Below are 25732 nucleotides of genomic sequence, written 5' to 3' on the forward strand. Positions count from 1 at the left end.
CAATTATCACTTACCACTTGCTGTCTTAAATTATTAAACGTGTCTTTTTTTAATCAGTACTCAACTTTTTTTCCATATTGTGTGAAGTACACAATACTGCATAGCCTAAGATACCAAAACCAATGCTAGTTTAAAACAAAAAACCTTTATAACACACAGCAGCAACTACATTTAACTGACAGCAGATGGGGACAGAAGGACTGCATAGTACATGAACACCTAAAAAGAACAGGGGTACCTAAAGATGATAATTTTAAAGAGTTTCAATACCTGATCCGAAAGGCGCAGTGGGAATATTTTCTAAATATAAACAACTTAACATAAATACATTTAATTTAATTTTAATTTTTGATGAATTATAAAATCCCAACACATACAAATTTTACAAATTACTTTGTTTACTCTTTTTAAACAGAAATTTCATCTACAAAGAAATATTGATTTAATATAATTTGTGTATATTTAAATAATATTTATTTATTATATTATTTAATTCTAACTTTTAATTAATATTATAATTACTAATGATTTACAGATGAATTGTCAAATCCAAAACACAAATTATTTTACAAAATAGTTTTTTCCCTGAGCTGAATTCCTATTACACACACATATATACATACATACATACATATATACAAAACATAAATACATTTCATTTAATTATAATTATTGAAATATTAAATTCCAACACATACAATTTGTTACAAAAAATACTTTAAACAGAAATTAATGTTTCATCTACAAAAATATTATTTAAATTTAATGTAATTTATAATATTTATACATTTATATATTTACATATGTATTCATATATTATTTGTAATATAATTTAATTCTATTTTTAATTAATATTATAATTAATGATTTACAAATGAACCAAATCCAAAACACAAATTAATATTTGTTAATATCTCCTTAAACAGAACTGAATGGCACACATACACGTATAAACATCCATCCATCCATACATACATACATACATAAATAAATAATTAAATATAAATGCATTTAATTTAATTATAATTATTGAGGAATGATAAAATCCAACACATGCATTCTTTTTGACTAATTACTGTTTATTTTCTTTAAACAAAAGTGAATGTTTCATCTATAAAAATATTAATTAAATATAATTAATAATAATAATATTTACTTATATAATATTTATTTATAATATAACTTTAATTAACACTATAATTATTGATGATTTACAAATGAACTGTCACACCCAAAACAAATAATTTTCCAAACTACTTTTTTTTTTTTAAACAGAACTGAATGCCTATCACCTACAGTAAATAAACTTATAAATAAATAAACACGAATTACTGACATTGAAATTTATATTGACAGCACTACTTTCATTTCATCACTATTGATACAAAAAAAACTGGAGGCTGATATTGATCCAATCTTAGGTGTCAACAAAACCTACACACACTTCTCTATTTACAGTGGATAATGAATATATAATAAATAAAGAACCTCATCTGCATAATAAAACAGGATGCAGAGGGCCTCCATAGCCTGCAGTGTAAAAAGTGAGCTCACAGAGATAATGAGATGCTCAGGGGGGAGGAGGAGGTGTGGTCAAAGAGCTAATGAGATGCACAGAGGGTTTGGCATGCAGCAGGTCATGTACCTTGAAGAACGCTGCTTCAGGCCCACACTTGTCATAAACACTCCTGGATTTGCCAATGGCCATTATGACACCCTGCATGTTTGGGGTCATCATCGCCTGCCCAAGGAGGGAAGGATATTACTACACCGGCCACACCTCCAAAACTCTCATTGGCCACTCCGCATGCCAATCACACCACAGCTCAGCCACCAGCGAACAAACTCAAGCCAACCCATTGAAGTAAACGAACTGGCTTAGAACAGAAAAGCTAATTTGACGTCATGCCCACAGCATAGAAAATGATTCAACATAACCAAAACAGGATCATCATGCAGGTTAATGCGTATTTTGTTTCTTTGAATAAATAACGAACACCACAGTGAGCTGTGAAGTCGGTAAAGTAAAGCGAAAATAAACAACACGATGATTTGAAGCTTGCGCTACATGCTTCATGAAGAAAAACAAACTCAGGCAAAACAGGACGTTTCCTATTTTCTATCGTTTTACCCCGGGGGCAACGTTAGTAGTTTGGGAGTTCACTTGCATATAATGTTAATCTGAAATGGGTTTGGCATGTCAGAGCAGGTTGTGAAAAGGATGCTGGGAGTTTTAGGGCTGCACGCTCATGACCGATTGCCTTTCAGGACTCTACCTCATCATCATAACCTCCCTCCTTCGACTGAATGACGAAGGTTCCTACATTAGGAATGGCCACCTCCACCACCCGCTGAGGTGCGGGCGGAGAGGAGGCGGAGTCGTCCTGCTCAGGGTCAAGGGGAGGACAGGGGTCAGAGGTCACCTCGCTGTCGGGACGTGGCGACTGAGACTAAGAGAGACAGAAAGAGACAAAAAAAAAAAAAAAGAAGCTCGCCGAAAGAGAAAGTGGGCCAGAAGATCTGAGAGAGCGTGTCCTTGTGGGTAAACTAATCCAGTTCATCTTTTTTATTTATTATTATTACCAATAACTCAAAGAGGTCATAGACATAAACTGCCCTGGTTTGTTATAAATCAGATTCGGTATTTTAAAGCTTAAGTGTGTAAAGTTTTATCTGCCACTAGTGTCACCAATTTCAGTTGGGACATTGTTTCTGACCGGCTGAACAAACAATATCTCCGCTATAATCAAACTATTGCTTCTCACATTTTGACATCTGAAATGAGACAAGCTCAATGATGGATGACAAATGCAACCTCAGAGACAGCTTATGAATCACTTATAGTTGTCTTTTTTATATTAAACTGGGATAGGAAAAAGTATGTGGGGAGTAAAATGTCTGTGCACTTTTTTAATTGATATATTTTAAAAATACACTACCAGTCAAAAGTTTTTAGACACCAAGGTTTTTAATGTTTTTAAAGAAGTCACCAAGCCTGCATTTATTTAATCCAAAGTACAGCAAAAACTGAAAAAATGAAATATTTATTTATACCATTTAAAATTAATAAATAAAAATATAAATATAAAATATAAAAATATATTTTAAAAATGTAATTTACTCCTGTGATTTCACAACTGAATTTTTAGCATTATTACTCCAGTCACATGATCCTTCGGAAATCATTCTAATATTCTGATTTGCTGCTCAAAAAACATTTAATATTATTATTGTTGAAAACAGCAGAGTAGAATATTTTAGATTTCTTTGAGCATTTATCTGAAATAGAAATCATTTGTAACATTATAAATGTCTTTATCATTACTTTTGATAAATTTAAAGCAACCTTGCTAAGTAAAAGTATTAATTTCTATCATTTGTATGATTTCCAAGTTTTTGAATGGTATAGTGTATAATGTTACAAAAGTTTTTTTGGAATTTCAGATAAAAGCTGATCTTTGGATCTTTCTAGTCATCAAAGAACCCTGAAAAACTGTACTCAACTGTTTTAAATACTGCTAATAATAATAATAATAATACTAATATAAAAATGTTTCTTGAACCGCAAATCAGCATATTAGAATGATTTCTGAAGGATCATGTAACACTGAAAACTGGAATAATGATGCTAAAAAAAATTCAGCTTTGATCACAGGAATTACATTTTAAAATATATTCAAATAGAAAGCAGTTATTTTAAATAGTAAAAATATTGCTGTATTTTGGTGAGCAGAAGAGACTTCTTTAAAAAAATCATTAAAAATCTTACTGTCCAAAACTTTTGACTGGTAGTGTAAGTATTGTTTTTATTATAATTATATATTATAATTATTTTTGTAGTTACATATAAATATAACTGCAAATTAATTGCTGAAGACAACGCATACAAACAAATATTTTCTCTCCTTAAAACTGAATGTCTCACCTAAAGAAAATCGTTTTAAATAACATTTTACTTGTAATAACTGATGAATTACGAATGAAAACCCAACACATCCAAATTATTGTACAAAGTACTATTTTGTTTTCTTTCCTTAAACGGAACTCAATCTGTTTCACCAAAAAAACACTAATATATTTAATTAAAATTTTAATGAACATATTATAAATTGAGTTGGAAAACTCTACACATACAAATTGTTTTACAAATAGTTTTCTCTCTGTAAACATAACTAAATGTCACCTACAAAAAGTATATATTTTTAATGAACAGATTTTAATTATTGATGAATTACAAATGAATTTGCCGAACACAATACACATCATTTAAAAAATGACAGTTTTGTTTGCTCCTTAAAAAAATAATGTGCATCATCTACAAAAAAAATATATATATTACAAATATTGACATTAAAGGGAAAGTTCACCTAAAAATGAAGTTCCGTCATTAATTATTTACCCTCATGTCATTCCAAACTCGTAAGACCTTCATTCATCCTCAAAACACAAGAAGAAATCTATGAGCTTTCTGACCCTGCATAGACAGCAAAGTAACTACCACGTTGAAGGCCAGAAAAGTAGTAAGGACATTGTTAAAATGGTCCATGTGACATCAGTGGTTCAACCGTAATTTTATGAATCTATGAGAATACTTTTTTGTCTGCAAAGAAAACAAACGACTTGATTCAACAATTTCTTCTCTTCCATGTCAATCTTTGATGCACGTTTTGGAGAGTACCGCAATATATTAATGTGTGTTCTTACAGGTTTGGAACAACATGAGGGTGAGTGACAGTGTTGTTTTTGACAACCATCTTAGATTTAGTCTTAGTCTTAGTCTTTTGGACTAAAATGGTTATTAGTTTTAGTCAAATTTTAGTCACTTCTATATGTGATAGTTTTAGTCCAATTTTAGTCGACGAAAAGTCAAGAAGGTTTTAGTCTAGTTTTAGTCGACAAAAAGTCAAAAAGGTTTTAGTCTAGTTTTAGTCAAAAAAAGGGGAAAAAGTAGTCTTTTAAGAAATTAATGTAGGTCAGTAAGTATTTTGCTGTTGGGTAGTGTCACTTATAAGTTCTGAAAATAGCAGATCTATAGTTCAACACAATGTGAGCTTCCGGATCGACTATTTTTACCAATAATTACAATAATGAAGGAATGTTTTAAAACATAAAAGACAAACAAGGATGGAATGCTAAAACAGCTTGCCATAGTAGTATGGCAAAGAGTATTTAATGCTAAAACGGCTTGCCATAGCGGCAGATATTTTTCGGTTTTAATTGGCATGCACAATAAGCAGAAATGTCATGCATTTTAAACGTCTGACGGACCACCCACTAACATTTTCGTCTATTCTCGTCTCGTCAACGAAAACTCACACACGTCTCGTCATGTTTTAGTCATCAACGAGCCATTTTTATCTCGTCAACGTCTCGTTATCGTCATGGAAAAAAGTGGCGTCAACGAAATGATTTCGTCATCGTCATCGTTGACGAAAACAACACTGGTGAGTGATTAATGACAGAATTTTCATTTTTGGGTGAACCATCCCTTTAAACTATATACTGACAGCACTACTTCATATCAGTACTAAAATACTGGAGGCTGGTTTCAATCCAATTTTAAGTGTCAGCAAAAACCCACAGAACCTAATCAGCTATATCTACAGTGGATAATGTGTATTATAACGAATGAAGAATTCATTTGCATAATAAGAAGATAACTGCATAATTATTATTTTTTTTAAATGACACATTATTCTGATGAATGAAGCAAAGCGCAAATGCAACACAACATGGATAAAGAGCTTTTTTTGGATATTTGAGTGATCAGAACCAAATACCCAAAGTCCAGTGTGTTTATAAGACAGATGAAAAAGCATGAACAGTATGAGATGAAAACTAACACATATTTTACATCTTATAATAATTTAATCTTACTGGCGTTTCTTCTCATTTGTAGACATGAACGCTTGCCCTACATCCAACCGCACAACAGTAGAACTTTCTAAACACACCTTTTAAAGAGTCTCCAGAACCATCTGAAGGACTCAGACCTGGTTCATGATGTGTTTATGTATGTCTTACTGTGTTGAGCAGGGCCTCTGGACTCTTCTCATCATGCTCAGCCGCCGCTTTGCTGATGGCTCTCTCCGTGTCCTCCTGAAGGTGTTTGGAGTCTCCGGTGGGCGACTGCTGCTCCATGTACTCTGGGTCATGCTGAGGGGCTGCTGCGGGAGCAAAGAATGAGTTTCCATGAGTTAAAGATGACCTATTTTGCCTCTTTGTACAATATGTAATAAGTCTCAGGAGTCCCCAGAATGTGAAGTTTCAGCTCAAAATAACTCACAGATCATTTATTATATCATTTAGAAAATTCCCATTCCCAGTGCAAGCAGAAACACACTGTTTTCGTAAACCACGCCCATCACCCAATCCAACACTCTCCATTGACTTTGTATTGCGGGAAGCTGCCTCCTTGTCATTTCTGACTTATAACAATGTCTAAAGGCTGCTATGTGACAAGGTATACAGTAAACTAGCTTAAAAAAAACAAACAAAAAAAAAAACACAGAACTAAGTATTTATAAACTGTCGATCTAAAAAACAAGCGTTTAAGGACACAAAAGTAGAGCACAACATGTCATATTACTCTGAGAACTATGCCCGCTGGAGGGAAATTTAACGGCAACAGTAAACATTCATTATTTAACCATGTCAAAGGATTATTTTACCACCCTGAAAGGAGGAGATATATTGAAAAACTACATTTTATTGGTCTATGTAACTCCTTTTCCTTACCTTCCTTTTGTTGGAGAAATGATCCAATTGAATGGCCAAACGTGAAATAACCTGACATCTACAACTGTTTGTGCCCTTAAACACTCGTTTTTTTGGATTGACAGCTTAAAAAACATAGTTTTGTGTTTTTTTAGCTTGTTTACTGTACACCTTGTCACATAGCAGCTTTTAGACATTGTTCTGTTTTTTGTTATAAGTCAGAAATGACAAGGAGTCAGCTTCCCGCAATACAAAGTCAACGGAGAGCGTTGGAATGTTTTTTCACCGGTGGGTGTAGCCTAAATTGGCTCTGTCTCTATAGGGCTGTGCTTTCACAGCTTGTTTTTGATTATCATGTCTATCGCACTAAAATCAGTCATTTTAAACAATAATACTTTAAACTTTTGATATAGGGTTTTCTAAACGCACACATTCGAAGCACATGCACAGAAAGTGGCAGTCACAAGGCATGTGGGTACTAAACTAAGTTATCTTTCATGTCTCATTGTGCTTAAACTGTTAATTACACACAAGTTTATGTTAAAAACACACACAAGTTACAAAAACAGTCTGTGAAGGTATCGCATGTTTATATTAGATCCGTGTGGCAGCAGCGTAATATACTATAAAAAAAAAAATGAATAAATATGTACATATGGCCACAGATTCAGACATGTGAAAGGCTCACCTGTGTTGTCTGGAGGGCAGGGCTCAGTGCTCATGGGCTGGGCGGCCACACTAGCGGCGGCCAGAGCCAGTTTCTCCTGCTGGAGTTTGCGAGCTTGTAGAGCATCCCACTCCTCCATCTCCCTCTCAAACAGCTTGTTATCTGCCTCCACAAACTCCTTCAGATCAGGTGGGAGCTTGTCCAAGCCACTGAGCATCTGCCCTGTCTCTTTATCAAACTCCTCTGAGATACACAGAAGCACAGAGTCAGCATTTCACACACATGGAAATGAAGGAAAACACATTTCACGTGCTATTTTTTTAAAATAAAGCCATATATGATTATGACAGACAGTTTAAAATGGATCCCTACACCTTAAAGAAAACTTTTTTGAAAACACGCGTAGTGGGAGGTTGTCATCACATTTGTGACCCTGGACCACAAAACCAGTCTTAAGTAGAACGGGTATATTTATAGCAATAGCCAAAAATACATTGCATGGGTCAAAAAGATAGATTTTTCTTTTATGCCAAAAATCATTAGGATACTAAGTAAAAATCATGGTCCATTAGGATATTTTGCAAATTTCTTACCGTAAATATATCAAAACTTAATTCTTGATTAGTAATATGCATTGCTAAGAAATTCATTTGGACAACTTTAAAGGCGATTTTCTCAATATTTCGTTTTTTTTGCACCCTCAGATTACAGCTCTTCAAATATATTAACGAAAAATTGTCCTATCCTAACAAACCATACAGCAATGGAAAGCTTATTTATTCAAAAAGCGTTTTTTAGGAAATGTTGGATCCAAAATACAGATAAATAAACAAATTATAGAGGACTTTTTTTTAAATTGTCTAACAAAACAATTAAAACATGTTAAAATTTGTAACAATTAAATAAAACATTAATAAAACATTTTAAAGTTTAAATTAGACTTTTAAGGAAAATGATCATTTGTCAAATGCTTTCTTTATAGATTTGTCAATTTAGTTAAATTATGCCATTGGGTCGGCACCAATAGCCTCGTGGTTAGTGCGCCGACATATAGCACATCTGTGCTCATGGCGACCCGAGTTTGATTCCCGTCTCAAGGTCTTAAAATGCAAAATAAATAATTTAATAAATAGTTTTAAAAATTTGGCAATTTGAAGTAATTTATTTATTTGCCACTTACATTTTTTAATTAATAATTTTTTTTTTTCAAAAACGGTTATAAAATTATTTAATTACATTTTTATTTTTTTAATTAATTAATAATCTGAGTTTTGATTCCATTTTATTTTTAAATGTCTTTAAACGCTTTAGATTCCACTACTTAGCTCATTAGCCGTGTTGATAACTCTAATTAATAAGAGACTAATTAATGAGTAAATGTGCATATACAGATTAGGTTACCTGCAATAAGGAAGGGTTTTTTATCATCAATGTACATGAGGCAGTACGCGCTGGCATTGCGATATCCACCGAATGAGTCTCGCACCAGCTCCTCCCAGGATGACTTTGTCACTGAAATGTCATTGTATTTCATCCATCGCTGTTGATGTGGGTCGAAGATGTACGCCCAGTAGTGACCTGCGTTAGCCTGACCCTCGTGGACCAAAACAGCGTGCAGCCGGTATGGCACCTGAAACACATCATCATGAATAAGATGAAGATCTTTCTGAGATGGTTAGAAAACAATCCGAGATCTCAAAAACTCTCACCTGCATCATGGACTTGTCAGAATACATAAGCTCGATGGTTCTGTGGATTCTAGATATACTGGCCTGCAGATCTGACACACACCAGAGAGAAACATGTAAATGTACAAAACCCAAAGCAGTATACGCATACACATATGCTTTGCATGCATGTGTGTTTGTACCCCTGGTGTCGTTCTCCACCTCGCTCCTCCAGCGGTGCAGACAGCCCTCCAGCACCCGCAGCTCCTCCTCTGTGATGTGCCGTGGGGCGGGGTGCATAGGTAGATCTGGTGGCACACGAGACTGAGTAAACGGTTTATGGATCGAAACCCGTTGCTGCTGCTGTTGTTGCAGTTGCTGTTGTTGCTGCTGCTGCTGGGCCTGTGGACCAGAGCTGGAGCACTCAGGTGGAACAGATGCATCCGGCTGCTCCCCTGTGCTAAAGTCCATACAGAAAAACACTTTATTATCTAATAAATGTATTAGAGAAAAAAGGAGCTATTGCAAATAAATGTTAAGTCTTGGAACAGGTGAACTTGCCTTGCTGGAGGTGGCAGCTGTGCAGTCGTGCCACCAGGTGGAGCTGTTGTATCAATGTCCTCTACAGGTGATGTGCACACAGGCTTGCTGGAAGCAAACTCCATGGCGTACTGGAGAACATCGGCCAGGGGAAACCGCTTAGGCCCTGAGCCATAGCTCAGATACCTGTCACAGAGGGAAGTTTAGGAAGAACTAATCACAAATGAGCAAAAGGGTTTTTTTTACACATAGAAGTGGAAGTCAGAGTGTATCCTCTTTCTGATTCTTCAGGAAAGTTAAAGCCAAAACTCAGCATGTGACTTTCATCTTTCCATTAACAATCTAAAAGCTGCTTTCATGCTTTTAAGCTGAGATTTCCCTGCTATGTAAGTTAACAGCAAGTTATCTCTACATCAGGGCTGAGGATAATAGAGTTAACAAACCTCTCCAGTCTCTGCTGGAGAACAGTCAGGTGCTCCTTTAGTCTTCTGATCTCTTCTCGTTTTATCCGTGTGATGTCTCTGTTCCTGTCCATGTACCTGGAGTCAAATTGCACAACATGCAGGTTCAATGAAACCTGGTAGTATTTTGTGTTGCCTATACAGAATCCTTATTGTTTGATGAGGCATCAAGAAACAACTTGAACAAAACAAGAACAAAAATTCAGTCCAGGTACAAACAAAGACTGTTCAATTTGGATGCTGAAAATGGGTTCACCCCTAAATATTTTTTAGATTTCAATATATTATATTTTAATATATTTCACCCTTTATAATTTACTCACCCCATGTCATCCAAGATGTTCACGTCTCTCTTTCTTGAGTCAAAAAGAAGTTAAGGTTTTTAAAGAAAACATTCCAGGATTTTTCTCCATATAGTGGACTTCAATGGGGATCAGTGGGTTGAAGGTACAAATTGCAATTTCAATGCAGCTTTAAAGGGCTCTACACGATCCCAGCCGAGGAATAAGGGTCATACTTTTAATCACAAATACTTGTCTTGCATTAGCTTGACTTCATGCACTATGTAATCAGGTTGGAAAGGTCACGCAGGATGTAGGCGGAAATACCGACCCAGTTTTTACAAAGCGAACGTGCAAAGAAAGTCAAACGCCCTTTGACTACAAAAAAAGGTAAAATAACATTGCCGGACAATTTTGAAGTTGGAGGAGAAAATGAGAACTTTTTCACCCTACCCTAAATATTGGAACCAGTATACACAGACAAAGAACTAACCACGCATAACCTTTCCAACGTGATTACATAATGCGTAAAGTCACAGACGAGCATTTGTGGTTAAAAAGTATATACTTTATTTATTTTTTTTGAAAATGACAGATCGTTTTGCTAAATAAGACCCTTATTCCTCGACTGGGATCGTGTAGAGCCCTTTGAAGCTGCATTGAAACCACAATTTGGACCTTCAACCAATTGAACCCAATTGTAGTCCACTATTTGGAGAAAAATTGTGGAATGTTTTCCTCAAAAACCTTAATTTCGTTTTGACTGAAGAAAGAAAGAAAGACATGAACATTTTGGATGACATGAGGGTGAGTAAATTATCAGGAAATTTTAAATTCAGGAGTGAACTACTACCAAAGATTGCAAAACAGCCAAAACAAAAAGCAAAACGAAACAAATACAACAAAGAAAAATCATTTACAATTTGTTATGCAAGTAAATGCAAGAGAAAAAAAACACTATTACACTAACATTACAATGACATCAATGATATTGGTTCGATTAGGACTGCCAAATGATAAAAGAAACATTTAGACAAAAATATCTTTAAAAACACACAAAAACATTTACATACATATAAAAAATTAAAATTAATAGCACTAACCTGTCCATGTATAGCATGGCGGGAAACTCTAGCTTGTTGTGAATCTTCTCAGGTCGGCCTAAGGTTTGATTAAACTCAAACCTCGACAGTTCGAAGGTCAAAACTGGTGGAAGCTCTGTGAACCAGTGCTGGGGAAAAAAAAAAAAAACACTAAAATTAATACAAGGACACTAAAGTCAAATGTCTTCTTTGTCCATATACAGCATGTCAACAATGAAAGTGAGAAAATGGCTTTAGAGTCTTTAAATGAATTTGATTGATTTGATATACTCCATTTTCTCTGAATCTAGAATTTCTTGCCTTAGAAAATGTTTCTTAAACATTTTATTTTCCAGATATCTGTTGTTTAGTAGTATTTGAACTCCAGCATGCTCCATGAAAAACCCATCCATGTGACCCATCCCAGCTCCGCCTCCCATGCTGACAGCTGGAATGAACACTGGTGACCTGATCACATTCTGAGCCCTGAGAGAGACACACAGTGTGCTGGGCTTTCATTAACATCCCAGCCCATTGGTGCCCAGAATAATGTACACCAGAGAATCTCCTTCTTTACTTGCACTCAGCTGAAGTAATTAGCAGGAAGCAGCTGCAAAGGGAGCTGCCCAGGGCGGCACTGATGACTGAAAAGGCATTATGTAACATCTCGGTCAGAGGTCACATGCTTTTTTTTCCTTGTACCTCAATTGTGATAGGATGGCAGGAAGGAATATCTTAGAAAAGGGAACAGTTTTACAGTTTAAGTCAAAAGTTAACATACACCTTGCGGAATCTGCTAAATTTTAATTATTTTACCAAAACAAGTGGGCATGTTATTTATTTAGTACTGACCTGAATAAGATATTTAACATAAAATATGTTTACATATAGTCCAAAAGACAAAATAATAATTGAATTTATAAAAATGAATGAAAATTTTATATACACTTGATTCTTAATACTGTGTAAGAGTCAGGGGTGTAAACTTTTGAACAGAATGAAGATGTATACATTTTACTTATTTTGTCTAAATATCTTTTTTTTTCCATTTAGTACTGCCCTTCAGAAGCTAAGATACTTACATGTTTCCCAGAAGGCAAAATAAGTCAAATTTACCCTGATCTTTGCTCTAAATGTATCGATTTTCCTTCTGAAGCATCAATGAGTGTTTGAACCTTCTGTAATAGTTGTCCTCAGTATGAAAATATGGATCTAAAAATCATACAGTCATTGTTGGAAAGTCAAATACACAAATGCTAAAAAACAAAAACAAAGCATTTGTGGGACCTCAAGGATTTTTCTGAAAAACAGTGGGCAGTTTAACTATTCAGGACACATGAACAACTATCACTAAAAAAAAAAAAAAAAAAAAACACAACACAGTATTAAGAATCAAGTGTATGAAAATTTTCATTCATTTTTATAAATTCAACTATTATGCTCTCTTGTGGACTATATGTTAATGTCTTTTATCGAAATATCTTTTTCAGGTCAGTACTAAATAGAAAAATAACATGCATTTTGTATGATCTCTTATTTTGGTAAAACAATGAACTTTCTGCAGATTCTGCAAGTGTATGTAAACTTTTGACTTCAACTGTAGATGTTTGAGCATATTGTGGTGCACTGGGATAGAAAAAAAAGAGAAAAGAGAGACAACCTCTCTACAAACCTCTTGCCCTGATTTGGCGGAGTTCTCGGCAGAATGCAAAGACTCTATTTCTCCTTCAATCATGGCTGCCTCTAAACATTCGTGCAGATCTTTGAAGCCGTTCACCTGGAGGGGGTACTGCCCAAACATCTCAGTGTTCTCAAATTTCTTTCCTGTAAAAACACACACAAGCTCACATCATTGTCTTTAAATATGCTCCACAATGTGCTCTGCATAATAATAATCTTATAAGTGTAATCTCTCTATTTAGCTCCCATTATATAGAACCTTTCTGATCCTACACAACGGCAGTGTACTTATTAAATGACTAAATCGTAATTATAAATACTAAACACTCATCCTTACTAGATTTACAAGAATATTTTGAAAAATTTGGTACTCAAAAACCAACAAAACATTGTTGCATATGTAAGAAAGTCTCAAACATCCTGATAAGGTAAAAAGTTCACAAATTGAACAGTGTGTGCATAACCAGCTATGATCAGCGCTGTCATGTTTAATAACCCCAACACCACTCACACATCAATGACCATTACATCGTTTTAGATTTTGGTTTCTCCACATCACATTAACGCAAGGTCACTTTTCATTAACCAGGAGAGAGGACCCATACAGTCGATGAATGCTTACCCTCCAGGACACCCACAGCCAGGAAACGTCCATAAAACAGGTCAACCATCGGGTTCTTCGGCTTCTCTCCCTCTCTGTGTAGAACAAGAGCAAACATGGAGTCACACGGTGCTGGAAATGTTCTGAACTAGAGGAGTCGGTGTCCTTTGGCTGTAGGAGTCACATGAGGACTGTCTTCAGCGGGTATTTAACGGTGCTAATTGAAGTCATACAGGTTAATGTACCACATTAATCATCATTAATGTCTGTTCCAGTGGAATCTGTGGTGCGCTCATACATCATTCTGACTGATATGATAGAGGAACACAGAGATACAGTGAAACGCTTGTGAAAGCATCATCAGATATTGTGGGATGTATATGGTCTTACCTGTCCTCCTCTGCCTTTATCTGAAAAGCGTCCTCTAGCCAGTCCAAGAGTTTATGGGTGAACTCACTCACATCCTGCTGTAACAAACAAACAAAAACATCAATTTAAATCCTGCACAAATGTATTCTTGGTCTCAATTGGACGTAGAAAATAACAATTTTGCCCTTGTCTGTGCTCTCACTAAGTGCAAATGTGGCACCAAAATGTGTCCAAAATAAAAACGGTCACACATACCATATTAATCAAAATATGGTCAGACATCTATGATGCTGGGAGTGTATAAAACAGACTGACCCTTGGCACAGATATTGAGAGCTCAATAAGTGGACCTATTTTTGCATTTTATTTTCCCCTGAAGCCCACTTATGATTCTACTTTTTATATTGCTCCAAAAAAAGTCATGGGCATGGGCATTTTACCCATTCAATGATCTCTGGAATGAAAAACAATTTGTGACCCTACCCTGGACCACAAAGCCAGTCTTAAGTAGCAAGGGTATATTTGTAGAAATAGTCAAAAAAACATTGTATGGGTCAAAATTATCCATTTTTCTTTTGTGCCAAAAATCATTAGGATATTAAGTAAAGATCATGTTCCATTAAGATGTTTTGTAAATTTCTTACCATAAATATATAAAAACTTAATTTTTGATTCGTAATTTGCATTGCTAAGAACTTTTTTTTGTGTGTGTGTATGATCTCTAAAACTCTAAGGTGTACTGTAACTTTAAGACTATATACTGTACTGTATACAACTGACAGAAACTTACCTGCTGAGATTCACTGGACTTAAAGGCATCCTTGAGGATCTCCACGGCCCTGGACGGGTCCACATACTTTCGCTTGGAACCCACCAACAAAGAGAAGAGGTGCCTCAGCTCCTGCATGAAAGGCAGATTCCTGTGCTCCTGTGGGAACGCAAATGGAGACCAAATTAAAATCTTAATAAGTATCAAGGGCATCAAGGTCGTGGGTTTGATTTCTAAGGAGTACATAACTTCTAAAATGTTAGCCAAATGTAAAATGTATCACTGGTTTTGGTGAGTTGTATGTTAACTTAAAGGAGTAGTTAACCCAAAAATGAAAATAAGCTCATTATTTACTCACCCTCCAGGCATCCTAGGTGTATATGACTTCCTTCTTTCAGACAAATCTAATCGGAGTTATATTGAAAATTATCCTGGCATTTCCAAGTCTTAGAATGGCATGGGTGGGTGTTTCTCTTCAACAGAACCTCCAAACAAGTCCAATAAATTACATCAATCCATAATAAAAAGTGCCTCACACGGCTTCGGGGGGTGAATAAAGGCCTCCTGCAGCCAATCAATGCATTTTTGTAAGAAAAATATCCATATTTAAAAAGTAGTAATCACTTTAATCTCACTGTTGTACACGGAAGCTGCTCAGGGGCGGATGACGTACAACATCAGAAGTGACGAATGCGAACTCACCGTGGAGAGATCAAAACAAAACAACAGTCTTGAATTAGAAGTACAAAACGAGGATTTGTAAAGAAAAATGATGGAGGATTTCGTTATAAGCCAAGAGGAGACTGTTTTTCCTTTGCTAAAGTAAGGAAACTTTGCTTCCTTTTGGTTCTGTAAACAAACGTTAGTTTTCACAAGACTCACAGGCGCAACAGTGAGATTAAAGTGATCATTACGTTTTAAATATGGATATTTTTCTTACAAAAATGCATCGATTCGCTACAGTAGGCCTTTATTTACACATAGGAGCCAAGCGAGGCATCATTTTATTATGGATGGATGCACTTTATCGGACTTGTTTTGAACTGATGAAGAGAAACACCACCCATGCCCTTCTAAAGTTTGGCAGGATAATTTTTTATATAACTCTGATTGGATTCATCTGAAAGAAGGAAGTCATAGACACCTAGGATGCCTGGAGGGTGAGTAAATAATGGGCTAATTTTCATTTTTGGGTGAACTATTACTTTAACATTGATATAGGGTATAATGGTGAATAGCTGATGATTAGAGTTGATTAGTTAGGTCTGTCAGCTTTCAAGTAAAGATATCTTTGCCTTACAAACATCTCAATGTCAGACAGGGGTCATAAAACCTCCACCAGATCACACCATCTGGATTTTCTTCTTCAGAGGACACTTTTAATTGATAATAGATTAAAGTCTAGCAAGAGCTTCTCCACTGAGATGAAAAGAACGAGCAATAAAGAGCGAAAAGGATGAATTCAGGGCTCTGTGGTCTTCTATCAGTGGATGAGGTTAAGCTCAGATTAGCGGCCATGTATGCTGACCCTGTTCACAGGCTCAGGGCCCCCAGAGGAACGTACTGAAGAAAGAAATCAGACAGACAGCAGCTAGCCTGCTGAGCCAGACAGGAGCTGATGTGACAGTTTAACAGCTAGAATACAGGGACCTTGAAAAGCACTTCCTCTGCTCCAGCTCCTCTGGTCAGATGGGTGAAAATCAGTACTTGTAACAGTACGATAATGTCACAGCATGCAACGGAGGCTTTCAAACCAGGTCAAGCAAGGTCACAGTTGCTGGAAGTGTGTCTCGGTGAGAAATGGACGCTCTTATGGCATGTGAGCTAAGTATCGGGCGGCAATCTCACCTTCTGATTGCGGGGCAGGTCCTGCATCCGTGCAGGGGGGGAATAATGCAACACCAGCCTCTGGAACTCCAGGAGGTTAAACAGAGACTGAAATATATAGATAAAAAGATTAATATCAGTATTTGAGAACAGAGTGTACCAGCTCTAATGTCAACACAACCTTGTGACTATACGTAAGCCAAAATAAAAAGGCTGCATTTGGCATTTTTTTCACACTTAGTTGAAGTGTCACTAGAGTTTCACTGTGTAAATGACTGACGGATTGTTTTTGGTGACAGATTCACACATTTAGTGTCTCCTCGTCCAGATCTATAAATCCACAGAGCTCTGAGCGCCAGAGCGGCTGTGGTTCTTACATGAGCGGGGGCTTCTTCAGGCGTCAGGTTACACACAGGAGGTAAACAGCATGTGACGGTAGTCAGCGATCATTACTCAGCTATCAACATGGTTCATGTTCTGACATCGTAAAACAGACACAAACAATCAGGCCTCAGTAGGACCTGAGGTCACATTCAAAGTTGTTTTAAAAGGCAATATATGAGGGCAATATTAATGCTGTTTGGCAATAGTAAATATCCTACAATTATGCTCATAAGCAATATTACATGTAATAACAAATTATTTATTTAAATATTTTTACTATTTAAAATAACAAAATTTTCAGCATCATTCCTCCAGTCTGCTAGAGATAAATTCTTCTAATATGCTCATTTGCTTTTCAATAAACATTTTTATTATATTATTATTATTATTATTATAGATATTTAAAACAGTTGAGTACATTTTTTAAAGATTCTCTGATGAATAGAAAGATCCAAAGATCCGCATTTATCTGAAATAAAAAGCTTTTGTAACATTATACACTATATCAATCAAAAGTTTGGAGTTTTTGTTAGTTTTTTGGGGAAAGAAATTATAGTAATACTTTTATTTAGCAAGGATGCTTTAAATTGATCAAAAGTGATGATAAAAACAATTACAATGTCACAAGATTTCCATTTCAGATAAATGCTGTTCTTCTGAACTTTCTATTCATTAAGGAAACCTAAAAAAAATTCTACTTAGCTGTTTTCAACATAGTATTAATAAAAAAAAAAAATTGAGCAGCAAATCAGAATATTATAAAGATTAATATTTTGCTAAATTATTACATCTCAAAATAACAAAGTAATCCCTGTGATGGCAAAGTTGAATTTTCAGCATCATTACTCCAGTCTTCAGTGTCACATGATTCTTAAGAAATCATTCTAATATGCTGATTTGCTGCTTAAGAAACATTTTTTCTTCATTTCTTTCTTTTTATTCTTTAAAGAACAAAAAGTTGAAGGTAATATTGAACCTTTTTGTAACATAAATGTCTTTACTGTCACTTTTGATCATTTTAATGTATCCTTGCTGAATACAGTTTTAATTTATTTAAAATTATTTGACCAAGAGTGTATATTTATTTTATAGTTTCTTGGCATATTTCATCTACTTCAGTACTCCAAACATGCTTCAGCACCACCTAGATACACATATTCCATTCTTTTCCAAAATTAAACATACTGATGCAATTACCAGCAGTATCTCTGAATTAATAACTACAATAAAAAGCCACCCGACTTCATTAAGATCTGCAACACATGTGGGACTACCATAATCAAATTGTCTGCAGCATTATCAAATCAAGTAAAACACAATTAAAATTAATTCATTAAACTGTCGTTTGTTGTTTTCGGTTCATTAAATAGCAAAATGTGCTTCTAATTGTAAAGCAATCACAGTGGCTGACACTGACCTGTATAACTGCGCTGAACCAGCACGTGTTCCCCACGTTCTTCAGCCCTACGGGACAGTTCTCCTGACGCTTCCTGTCGTGAGGGTTGGGCGAATCGCTCCATACTTCTGTGTGTGTGCGCTTCAGGCTAGCCTTGTTCTCAGCAATGCTGGCCTCCAGAACTCTGAAGCACAAAGACACCAACTTATAAAACACCCACATGTAAAACAGTTATGCAATAACTGGTCACGTGGTATGATTTTTGTACTAAAATCTAGAATAATACAAAATATTCAGGTGATACCCCACCTGCTGATAGCCTGCTCTTCATCAGTGATGCCCGTCTCCCTGAAGGCCCTGTTGGACTCCTCCAGACTGAGAGCGATGGCCCGCTGAAGGTCATCTTTATCATCTCCAGTGAGATCAATTACATCTGAAACAATCAATGTTAGAAATGTATTGGTGGAAATACTTTACAAAGACTGTGAAAATCATAAAATCATGTCTCAATGACGTACAGGAGCCACTGAGCATAAAAGATGTTTACATATAGTCCACAAGTTTACATCCCTTGATTTCTTAATACTGTGATGTTACCTCAATGATCCATAGTTGTGTTTTTTTGTTAATTATAGTTGTTCATAATTCCCTTGTTTGTCCTGAACAGTTAAACTGCCAACTGTTCTACAGAAAAATCCTTCAGGTCCCACAATTTTTTTGGTTTTCCAGCATTTTTGTGTATTTGAACCCTTTCCAACAATCCATCCAACGATCCATCTGTTCACATTGACTACAACTGAGGGTCTCATATGCAACTATTACAGAAGGTTCAAACACTCACATCTTTATTTTGTTCAAAAGTTTACACCCTCGGCTCTTAATGTATTGTGTTTCCTTCTGGAGCATCAGTGAGCATTTGAACCTTCTGTAATAGTTGCATATGAGTCCCTCAGTTGTCATCAATGTGAAAAGATGGATCTCAAAATCATACAGTCTTTGTTGGAAAGGGTTCAAATGTACAAAAATGCTGGAAAACCAAATAATTTATGGGACCTGAAGGGTTTTTCTGAAGAACAGCCAGAAGTTTGTTTGTTCAGGACAAACAAGGGACTCATGAACAACTATCACTAAACAAAAAACACAGCTGTGGATCATTCAGGAAACAACACAGTATTAAGAATCAAGGGTATGTAAACTTTTGAACAGGGTAATTGGTAACACTTTACAATAAGGTTCATTAGTTAAAATTAGTTAACCACATTAGTTAACATGAACTAATAATGAACTGCACTTATACAGCATTTATTAATCTTTGTTAATGTTAATTTCATTTACTAATACATTATTAAAATTTTGTTAACATTAGTTAATGGAGTGTGAACTAACATGAACAAACAATGAACAACTGTATTTCTGTTAACTAATGTTAATATAGATTAGTAAATACAGTAACAAATGTATTGCTCATGGTTAGTTCATGTTAGTTAATACATTAACTAATGTTTAACTAATGAACCTTATTGTAAAGCGTTACCGGGTAATTTTTATAAATTCAACTATTATTTTTTCTTGTGGACTATATGTAAACATTTTATCTGAAATACCTTATTCAGGTCAGTACTAAATAAGCAATAACATGTATTTTGTATGACCCCTCTTATTTGGGTAAAATAATTAACATTTTGCAGATTCAGAAAGGGGGTGTAAACTTCTGACCTCAACCGTATATGCCCTTTTCATGTAAATGCATATTACCTGGTTGCTAAAATTTACAAAACAGCTTTGTCTTCTTATTTAAATGTATTAGTATTTGAGAGTTTAGAGAGGCATCAGCTTTCCAGCAAGTTAGCGTGGCTTCAGCGCAGACAGCGGACACGCCCCCAGCATTTAAAAGTAGACAATACGTATAACTTAATTTATTTACTTTGGCAGTTTTTTATCATTCAAATTTGGCTGGGTGGTTAATAACATTTTTCTGTGGTGTGACAACCTCAGAACACATATTTAATAATGCTTACATTGCTTTAGACGCATGTCAAGAGCTCAAATAAAAACATGAGGCAGCATGCCAAACTGACATTTCCTCTGTAAGCATTTTCTCAGCGGTAGGACAAGAGATTGTTTCATCATCATTTGAAGCAAGCTGGGAGGAGTGGCGGGCTGGGTTTTTAAAGGTCTGGCTCTCTAAGATGATGTGCATGTATTTATAAGAGAGCTGCCAGAACTCCCACTGCTACGAGTTGCATGATGTCTCATTTCGATATCTCTTTCCTTTCAGCAGGGTGTGTGGAATAATTATTAATTCTCTGGTCTGACACAGCAGTGCTAATTTACTCCTGCAGTTTAGAAGTTAATGAATCAATCCTAAAATCCCACTTCTTAAGATTGAAATCCAAGGCAGAAAGCATTTACAGCTGGTTCTTCACTCAGCTTTCATTTGCGTCATGGCATTGCAGTGTAACCTTCCCCTGGATTCTGGCCAATCATTGTTCTGAGATTTAAATACGTACTTGTGTCAGCCTGGCTGCCCACACTGATGTATCTATCATTGGTGATTTGGGCCGTCTGGTAATAGGTGGCTTCATCTTGCTGCGGGACCTTGGCGTTCTTCTCGGTGAGAAAGGCCACTGCCTCGGCTAGGTCACCATTACTGACCTGGAGACAAATGCAGATGTTGAAACACCAAAATGTGACCCAGGACCACAAAACCAGTCAGTAGGGTCAATTTTTTTTAAATTGAGATGTATACATCATCTGAAAGCTGAACAAATATGCTTTCCATTAATGTATGGTTTAACTATTTGAAAATCTGTTATCTGAGGGTGCAACAAAATCTAAATATTGAGGAAATCGCCTTTAAAGTTGTCTAACTTAAGTTTTTAGCAATGCATATTACTAATCAAAAAATATTTATGGTAGTAAATGTATCTTTATGAAACATGATCTTTACTTAATATCCTAATGATTTTTGAATTTTGACCCATACAATGTATTGTTAGCTATTGCTACAAATATACCTGTACTACTTAAGACTGGTTTTGTGGTCCAGAATCACAAATATCATATTTGCATCTATCAAATCTGTTGGAAATAGAGTATATGAGCCATGCTATACTAGTTAATGAAACAGATAGTTCACCTGCAGTGCCTGCTGTAACAGCTGAACATCTGTAGTTCCAGTAACTTCCCTCAGTTGGTTCAGTAATGTCTGCTGGTGCTGTGAGAAAAACACAAGAGAAACACATTTTAAAACAACAGAAATCGACAAAATAAAACATATTTATTCTTAGTGGTGACAAGGCATCCTGTCTATACTGCTCCACATTAAAGGATATGTATTTGGACATGCTTATTTTCTCTTTTTTACATTAAGACTACATTACATTAGTATATTCATAATAAACCTCTGAAAGAATATCCATTTTCACACAGTATGATTTAATGTTGTTATGCTTAAATGTAATTTTAAGTGCTTTTTTTTATTTAGACAATATTGTATAGAATTTCAATATCAAACATTAGGGGTCTGGATAAATATCGATGCCAAAATTAAGCATTTTCATGGCTATTGGTATCGGTCATTTTCAACACATATTCTTTGTTTTTTCAGCAATGACTGTGATTTTGAGAACCATCTTTTCACACTGAGAACAACTGAGGCACTCATATGCAATGATTACAGAATGCTCAAACACTCACTGATGCTCCAGAAAGAAAAACGATGCATTAAGAGCCGGGGGGTGTAAACTTTTGAACACAATGAAGATGTGCACATTTTTCTTATTTTGCCTAGATGTCATTTCTTTAAATTTAGTACTGGCCTTCAGAAGCTACAGAGGATACTTACATGTTTACCAGAAGACAAAATAAGTTAAATTTACTATGACTTTCAAAATTGAAAAGTTTTCACCCCCTAGCTCTTAATGCATTGTGTTTCCTTCCGAAGCATCAGTGAGCGTTTGAACCTTCTGTAATAGTTGTAAATAAGTCCCTCAGATGGATCTCAAAATCATTGCTGGAAAGGCTTCAAATACACAAAAATACTAAAAAAAACAAACAAAGAATTTGTGGGACCTGAAGGATTTTTCTGAAAAACAGCGGGCAGTTTAACTGTTCAGGACAAACAAGGGACAAGAAACAAGTGTATGTAAACTTTTGAACACGACCATTTTTATAAGTTCAACTATTCTTTTCTCTTGTGGACTATATGTAAACATCTTTTATGTAAAATATATTATTCAGGTCATATTATTCAAAATAATTCTGCAAGGTGTATGTAAACTTTTGACCTCAACTATATCGGTCAACCCCTATTAAACAGATAAGTTAACAGTGGTAACATGAAAATATTAAAGTTCAAAGTTTACGATCTTTGTGTTATCAAACCCTGTAAACAAATATGATATCCATTAGCACACATGTTTATTCTCAAATGTACCCACCCCAAATGTCATATTACAAAAGCAAACCGCATTGGTCATATTACATGTTTCTTCGTGTCTAAGTGGGCGATTTTGGCAGAATAAGCCTCCGTTGAACGTCTGGCCCTGCAAGACCAAGATCTGACTGGTTGCTGTCACCAGCACCACTCAGGAACAAACAAAACAAAACCTCACACCTCTGGCTGGGAAACACAGAGTACTGTCCCTTTATATCAATCCTGGCTGCGATCAGGAACGGCATGAGTCAAACACAAACTGTGCCAGGCTGAAGAGGGAGGAACAGCACTCCTCCCTAGACTGAAACGCAGTATGACTGATGTGTTTCTACTCGTCTAACCACTACTTTGCACTCTACCGAATCCTTTACAAATGCTCTCCTGCTTGCTTCATAAGTATGAGTTGATATCATTACATAAACTAAGGGCCAGAGGCTAACGGATGCAGCACTGACCTTTTAATGTACTGCATGACTTTACGTTCAAGATATGACATGTAACGTGTGGAGCGAGCACGTCCCAACCCTCTAAAGGTGGCACACCCCTCCTTAAGATGGGCTAAGTAACACGCATTTCTCAACAGTAACATGATAAAGCAACACAAGCTCATAGCCAAATCAGGGCTGCTGAAACTTACAGCCCGTTCACTTTTAGTTTGCGCAAAATGCTTAGTTTTATATTCCCCAACACCTGCTGTAACTCATTTAGTCTCATTAAGATCACTTCTTCAGTTACTGCATAATACTCTTCATAAATCATCTGCCTATTCAACTAACTAGATCATTATACTATTAAAAGCCTAAGCAACCCCTCAGCACTTAAGAGGTATTATGTTAAACAACAACTACAAAAAACACCTCAATCTACAAACCCTACTTTTTACAAACAAATTAAATAATACAACATAAAACAGATACATCAAGAGTCTATATACAAACATATGTGACCCTGGACCACAAATCCAGTCGTAAGTAGCACAGGTTTATTCGTAGCAGTAGCCAACGATACGTTGTATGGGTCAAAATGATCAATTTCTCTTTTATGCCAAAAATCATTAGGATATTAAGTAAAGATCATGTTCCATAAAGATATTTAGTACATTTTCTACTGTAAACCTACTTTTTTTTTACTTTATTTGGACAACTTTAAAGGCGATTTTCTCCATATTTAGATTTCTTTGCACCCTTTGATTCCAGATTTTCAAACAGTTGTATCTCAGCCAAATATTGTTGTATTCTAACAAATAGGATTCTTTTAGATGATGTATAAATCTCAATTTTAAAAAAAATTGACTATTATGACTGGTTTTGTGGTCCAAGGTCACATATGATGTTTACATGTAATCTTTCGAAATAACATAAATCCACAAAAGAGAAAAAATAAACAAAATAAAAACGTTTAAAAATAGATTACATTTAAATCAAAGAAGAAAAAAGTCCTAACGTTTATAAACAAATGAAACAAACTAACAAGACTAGTGTTTATGTACTAATAAAACTGAAAAAATAACGTCACTTTACAAACAGATGAAATTGAAACCGACATAACCACAAACCAAGACAAGACGTAAAGTAAAAAAAAAAAAAAAACAAAGAAGATAAAATAAACAGACAAAAAACCAAATACATGGTTCAAATCAACAAGAAACGCCTAATGTTTACAAACAAAAAGACCAAAGTATGAATACATTTTATGAAGCAGCAGTGTGGCTGTCAAAACATAAACAAACCCGCTATACCAAACATAAACTCGTCGTGAGGTATCATTACACTTCTGAACACTCAAACAGAGACTTTGCGAGGTATTTACTGAGATTTAAGAGAGTTTTGAAGGGGAAGTTCAGTAGCTTTAGCTCTGTTAGCACAAACGCGACTGTAAACGTTTAGTTTAGCGGGCGTATGCTGTTTTATGTATAACAGTTAGTTGTTTATTGTCTTAAACGTTTTAAGTGTTTTAAAACGCATACGTGTGTAAACACAAATACTCAAGTAAATAAAAGCAAACACAGAAACGTGAGGCGCGGCTAACGTGATGCTAACACTAGGCCTCAGCAATCAAACTGAACCACTGGAACTTTCAACGCGCCCATAAACCCTCCTTATGACAGCAAACGAACCGAGCCGACACGAACCGAACTGGACCGAACTGGACCGAACCGGGTCTGTGTGTTCGGACGGTGAGCGCGCCTTACCTTCTGAGAGTGCTGCTGCAGGACATTCTGCTCCACGGTCATGGCCGGTTCCGATCCAGACGAAATGGACTCAGGTTCTCGGGTAAAAGCGGAGCATACAGGAATTAGAGGAGTTTAATGTGGGAGAGATTAAAAAAAGAACAACCCTGTACTCATCCGCGCTGCAACGGCGCCATGACGAAGTCGAACAGTACAAACACATCTGACATCTCTGACATCCATTAGCTGGGTCTGAATCACACGCGCGCGCGCCTACGTCATAGCGATGGAGTAAACACACCCCTATACGCACACATTGAAACAGTATAAACAAAACAACACACTCATAAAGCAATAAAGACCTGACTAAAAAACGATACTGTTTCCTAAAAACAAAATATAACTGTCTGTACACGAATATATAGGCTACACTGTCACGTTGTATAGGGGTAAGTTGTCACAATGGAAACAATGGGATAGGCTGTTTTGTAAAGCGATTATGAAACACAAAATAATTCACAGAGCTGTGAAGAGTTAATATACAAAAATAACAAAACATTGCCGTTGGCCAACAAACATCAAGCTATAATTATTAAATTGTAGTGAACTGGAATGTTTTTGAAACAATTATTACATGTGACAACTTGCCCCAGGTAAACACCGCTGCATAACAGCCCAAAGTC

General features: G+C 35.7%; 1 protein-coding gene across 6 annotated transcripts in view; it reads right to left on the reverse strand.

Moving 5' to 3' along the window:
- Positions 1–25285, reverse strand: part of usp25 (ubiquitin specific peptidase 25) — a 35531-nt gene extending 10246 nt beyond the window's left edge. Inside the window, exons 1-20 of one of the 6 annotated variants that reach the window (XM_073829078.1) lie at positions 25071–25285; positions 21581–21658; positions 20952–21096; positions 18751–18874; positions 18463–18625; positions 16683–16769; positions 14856–14993; positions 14087–14160; positions 13718–13791; positions 13088–13239; positions 11437–11564; positions 10035–10130; positions 9613–9777; positions 9255–9511; positions 9094–9164; positions 8786–9014; positions 7406–7627; positions 6025–6167; positions 2277–2450; positions 1646–1741 (exon numbers count right to left, since the gene is read on the reverse strand). In XM_073829078.1, coding sequence (XP_073685179.1) covers positions 1646–1741; positions 2277–2450; positions 6025–6167; positions 7406–7627; positions 8786–9014; positions 9094–9164; positions 9255–9511; positions 9613–9777; positions 10035–10130; positions 11437–11564; positions 13088–13239; positions 13718–13791; positions 14087–14160; positions 14856–14993; positions 16683–16769; positions 18463–18625; positions 18751–18874; positions 20952–21096; positions 21581–21658; positions 25071–25112 — 2658 coding nt within the window. In that variant the 5' untranslated portion in view covers positions 25113–25285. Of the gene's footprint in view, positions 1–1645; positions 1742–2276; positions 2451–6024; positions 6168–7405; positions 7628–8785; positions 9015–9093; positions 9165–9254; positions 9512–9612; positions 9778–10034; positions 10131–11436; positions 11565–13087; positions 13240–13717; positions 13792–14086; positions 14164–14855; positions 14994–16682; positions 16770–18462; positions 18626–18750; positions 18875–20951; positions 21097–21580; positions 21659–25070 lie in introns of all 6 variants that reach the window. The other 5 variants (XM_073829077.1, XM_073829076.1, XM_073829079.1 and 2 more) reach the window with 5 other exon arrangements.
- Positions 25286–25732: the final 447 nt, after the last annotated feature.

The sequence above is a fragment of the Garra rufa genome, chromosome 23 (assembly GCF_049309525.1).
Source record: "Garra rufa chromosome 23, GarRuf1.0, whole genome shotgun sequence".
In the NCBI taxonomy this organism is placed as follows: Eukaryota; Metazoa; Chordata; class Actinopteri; order Cypriniformes; family Cyprinidae; genus Garra; species Garra rufa.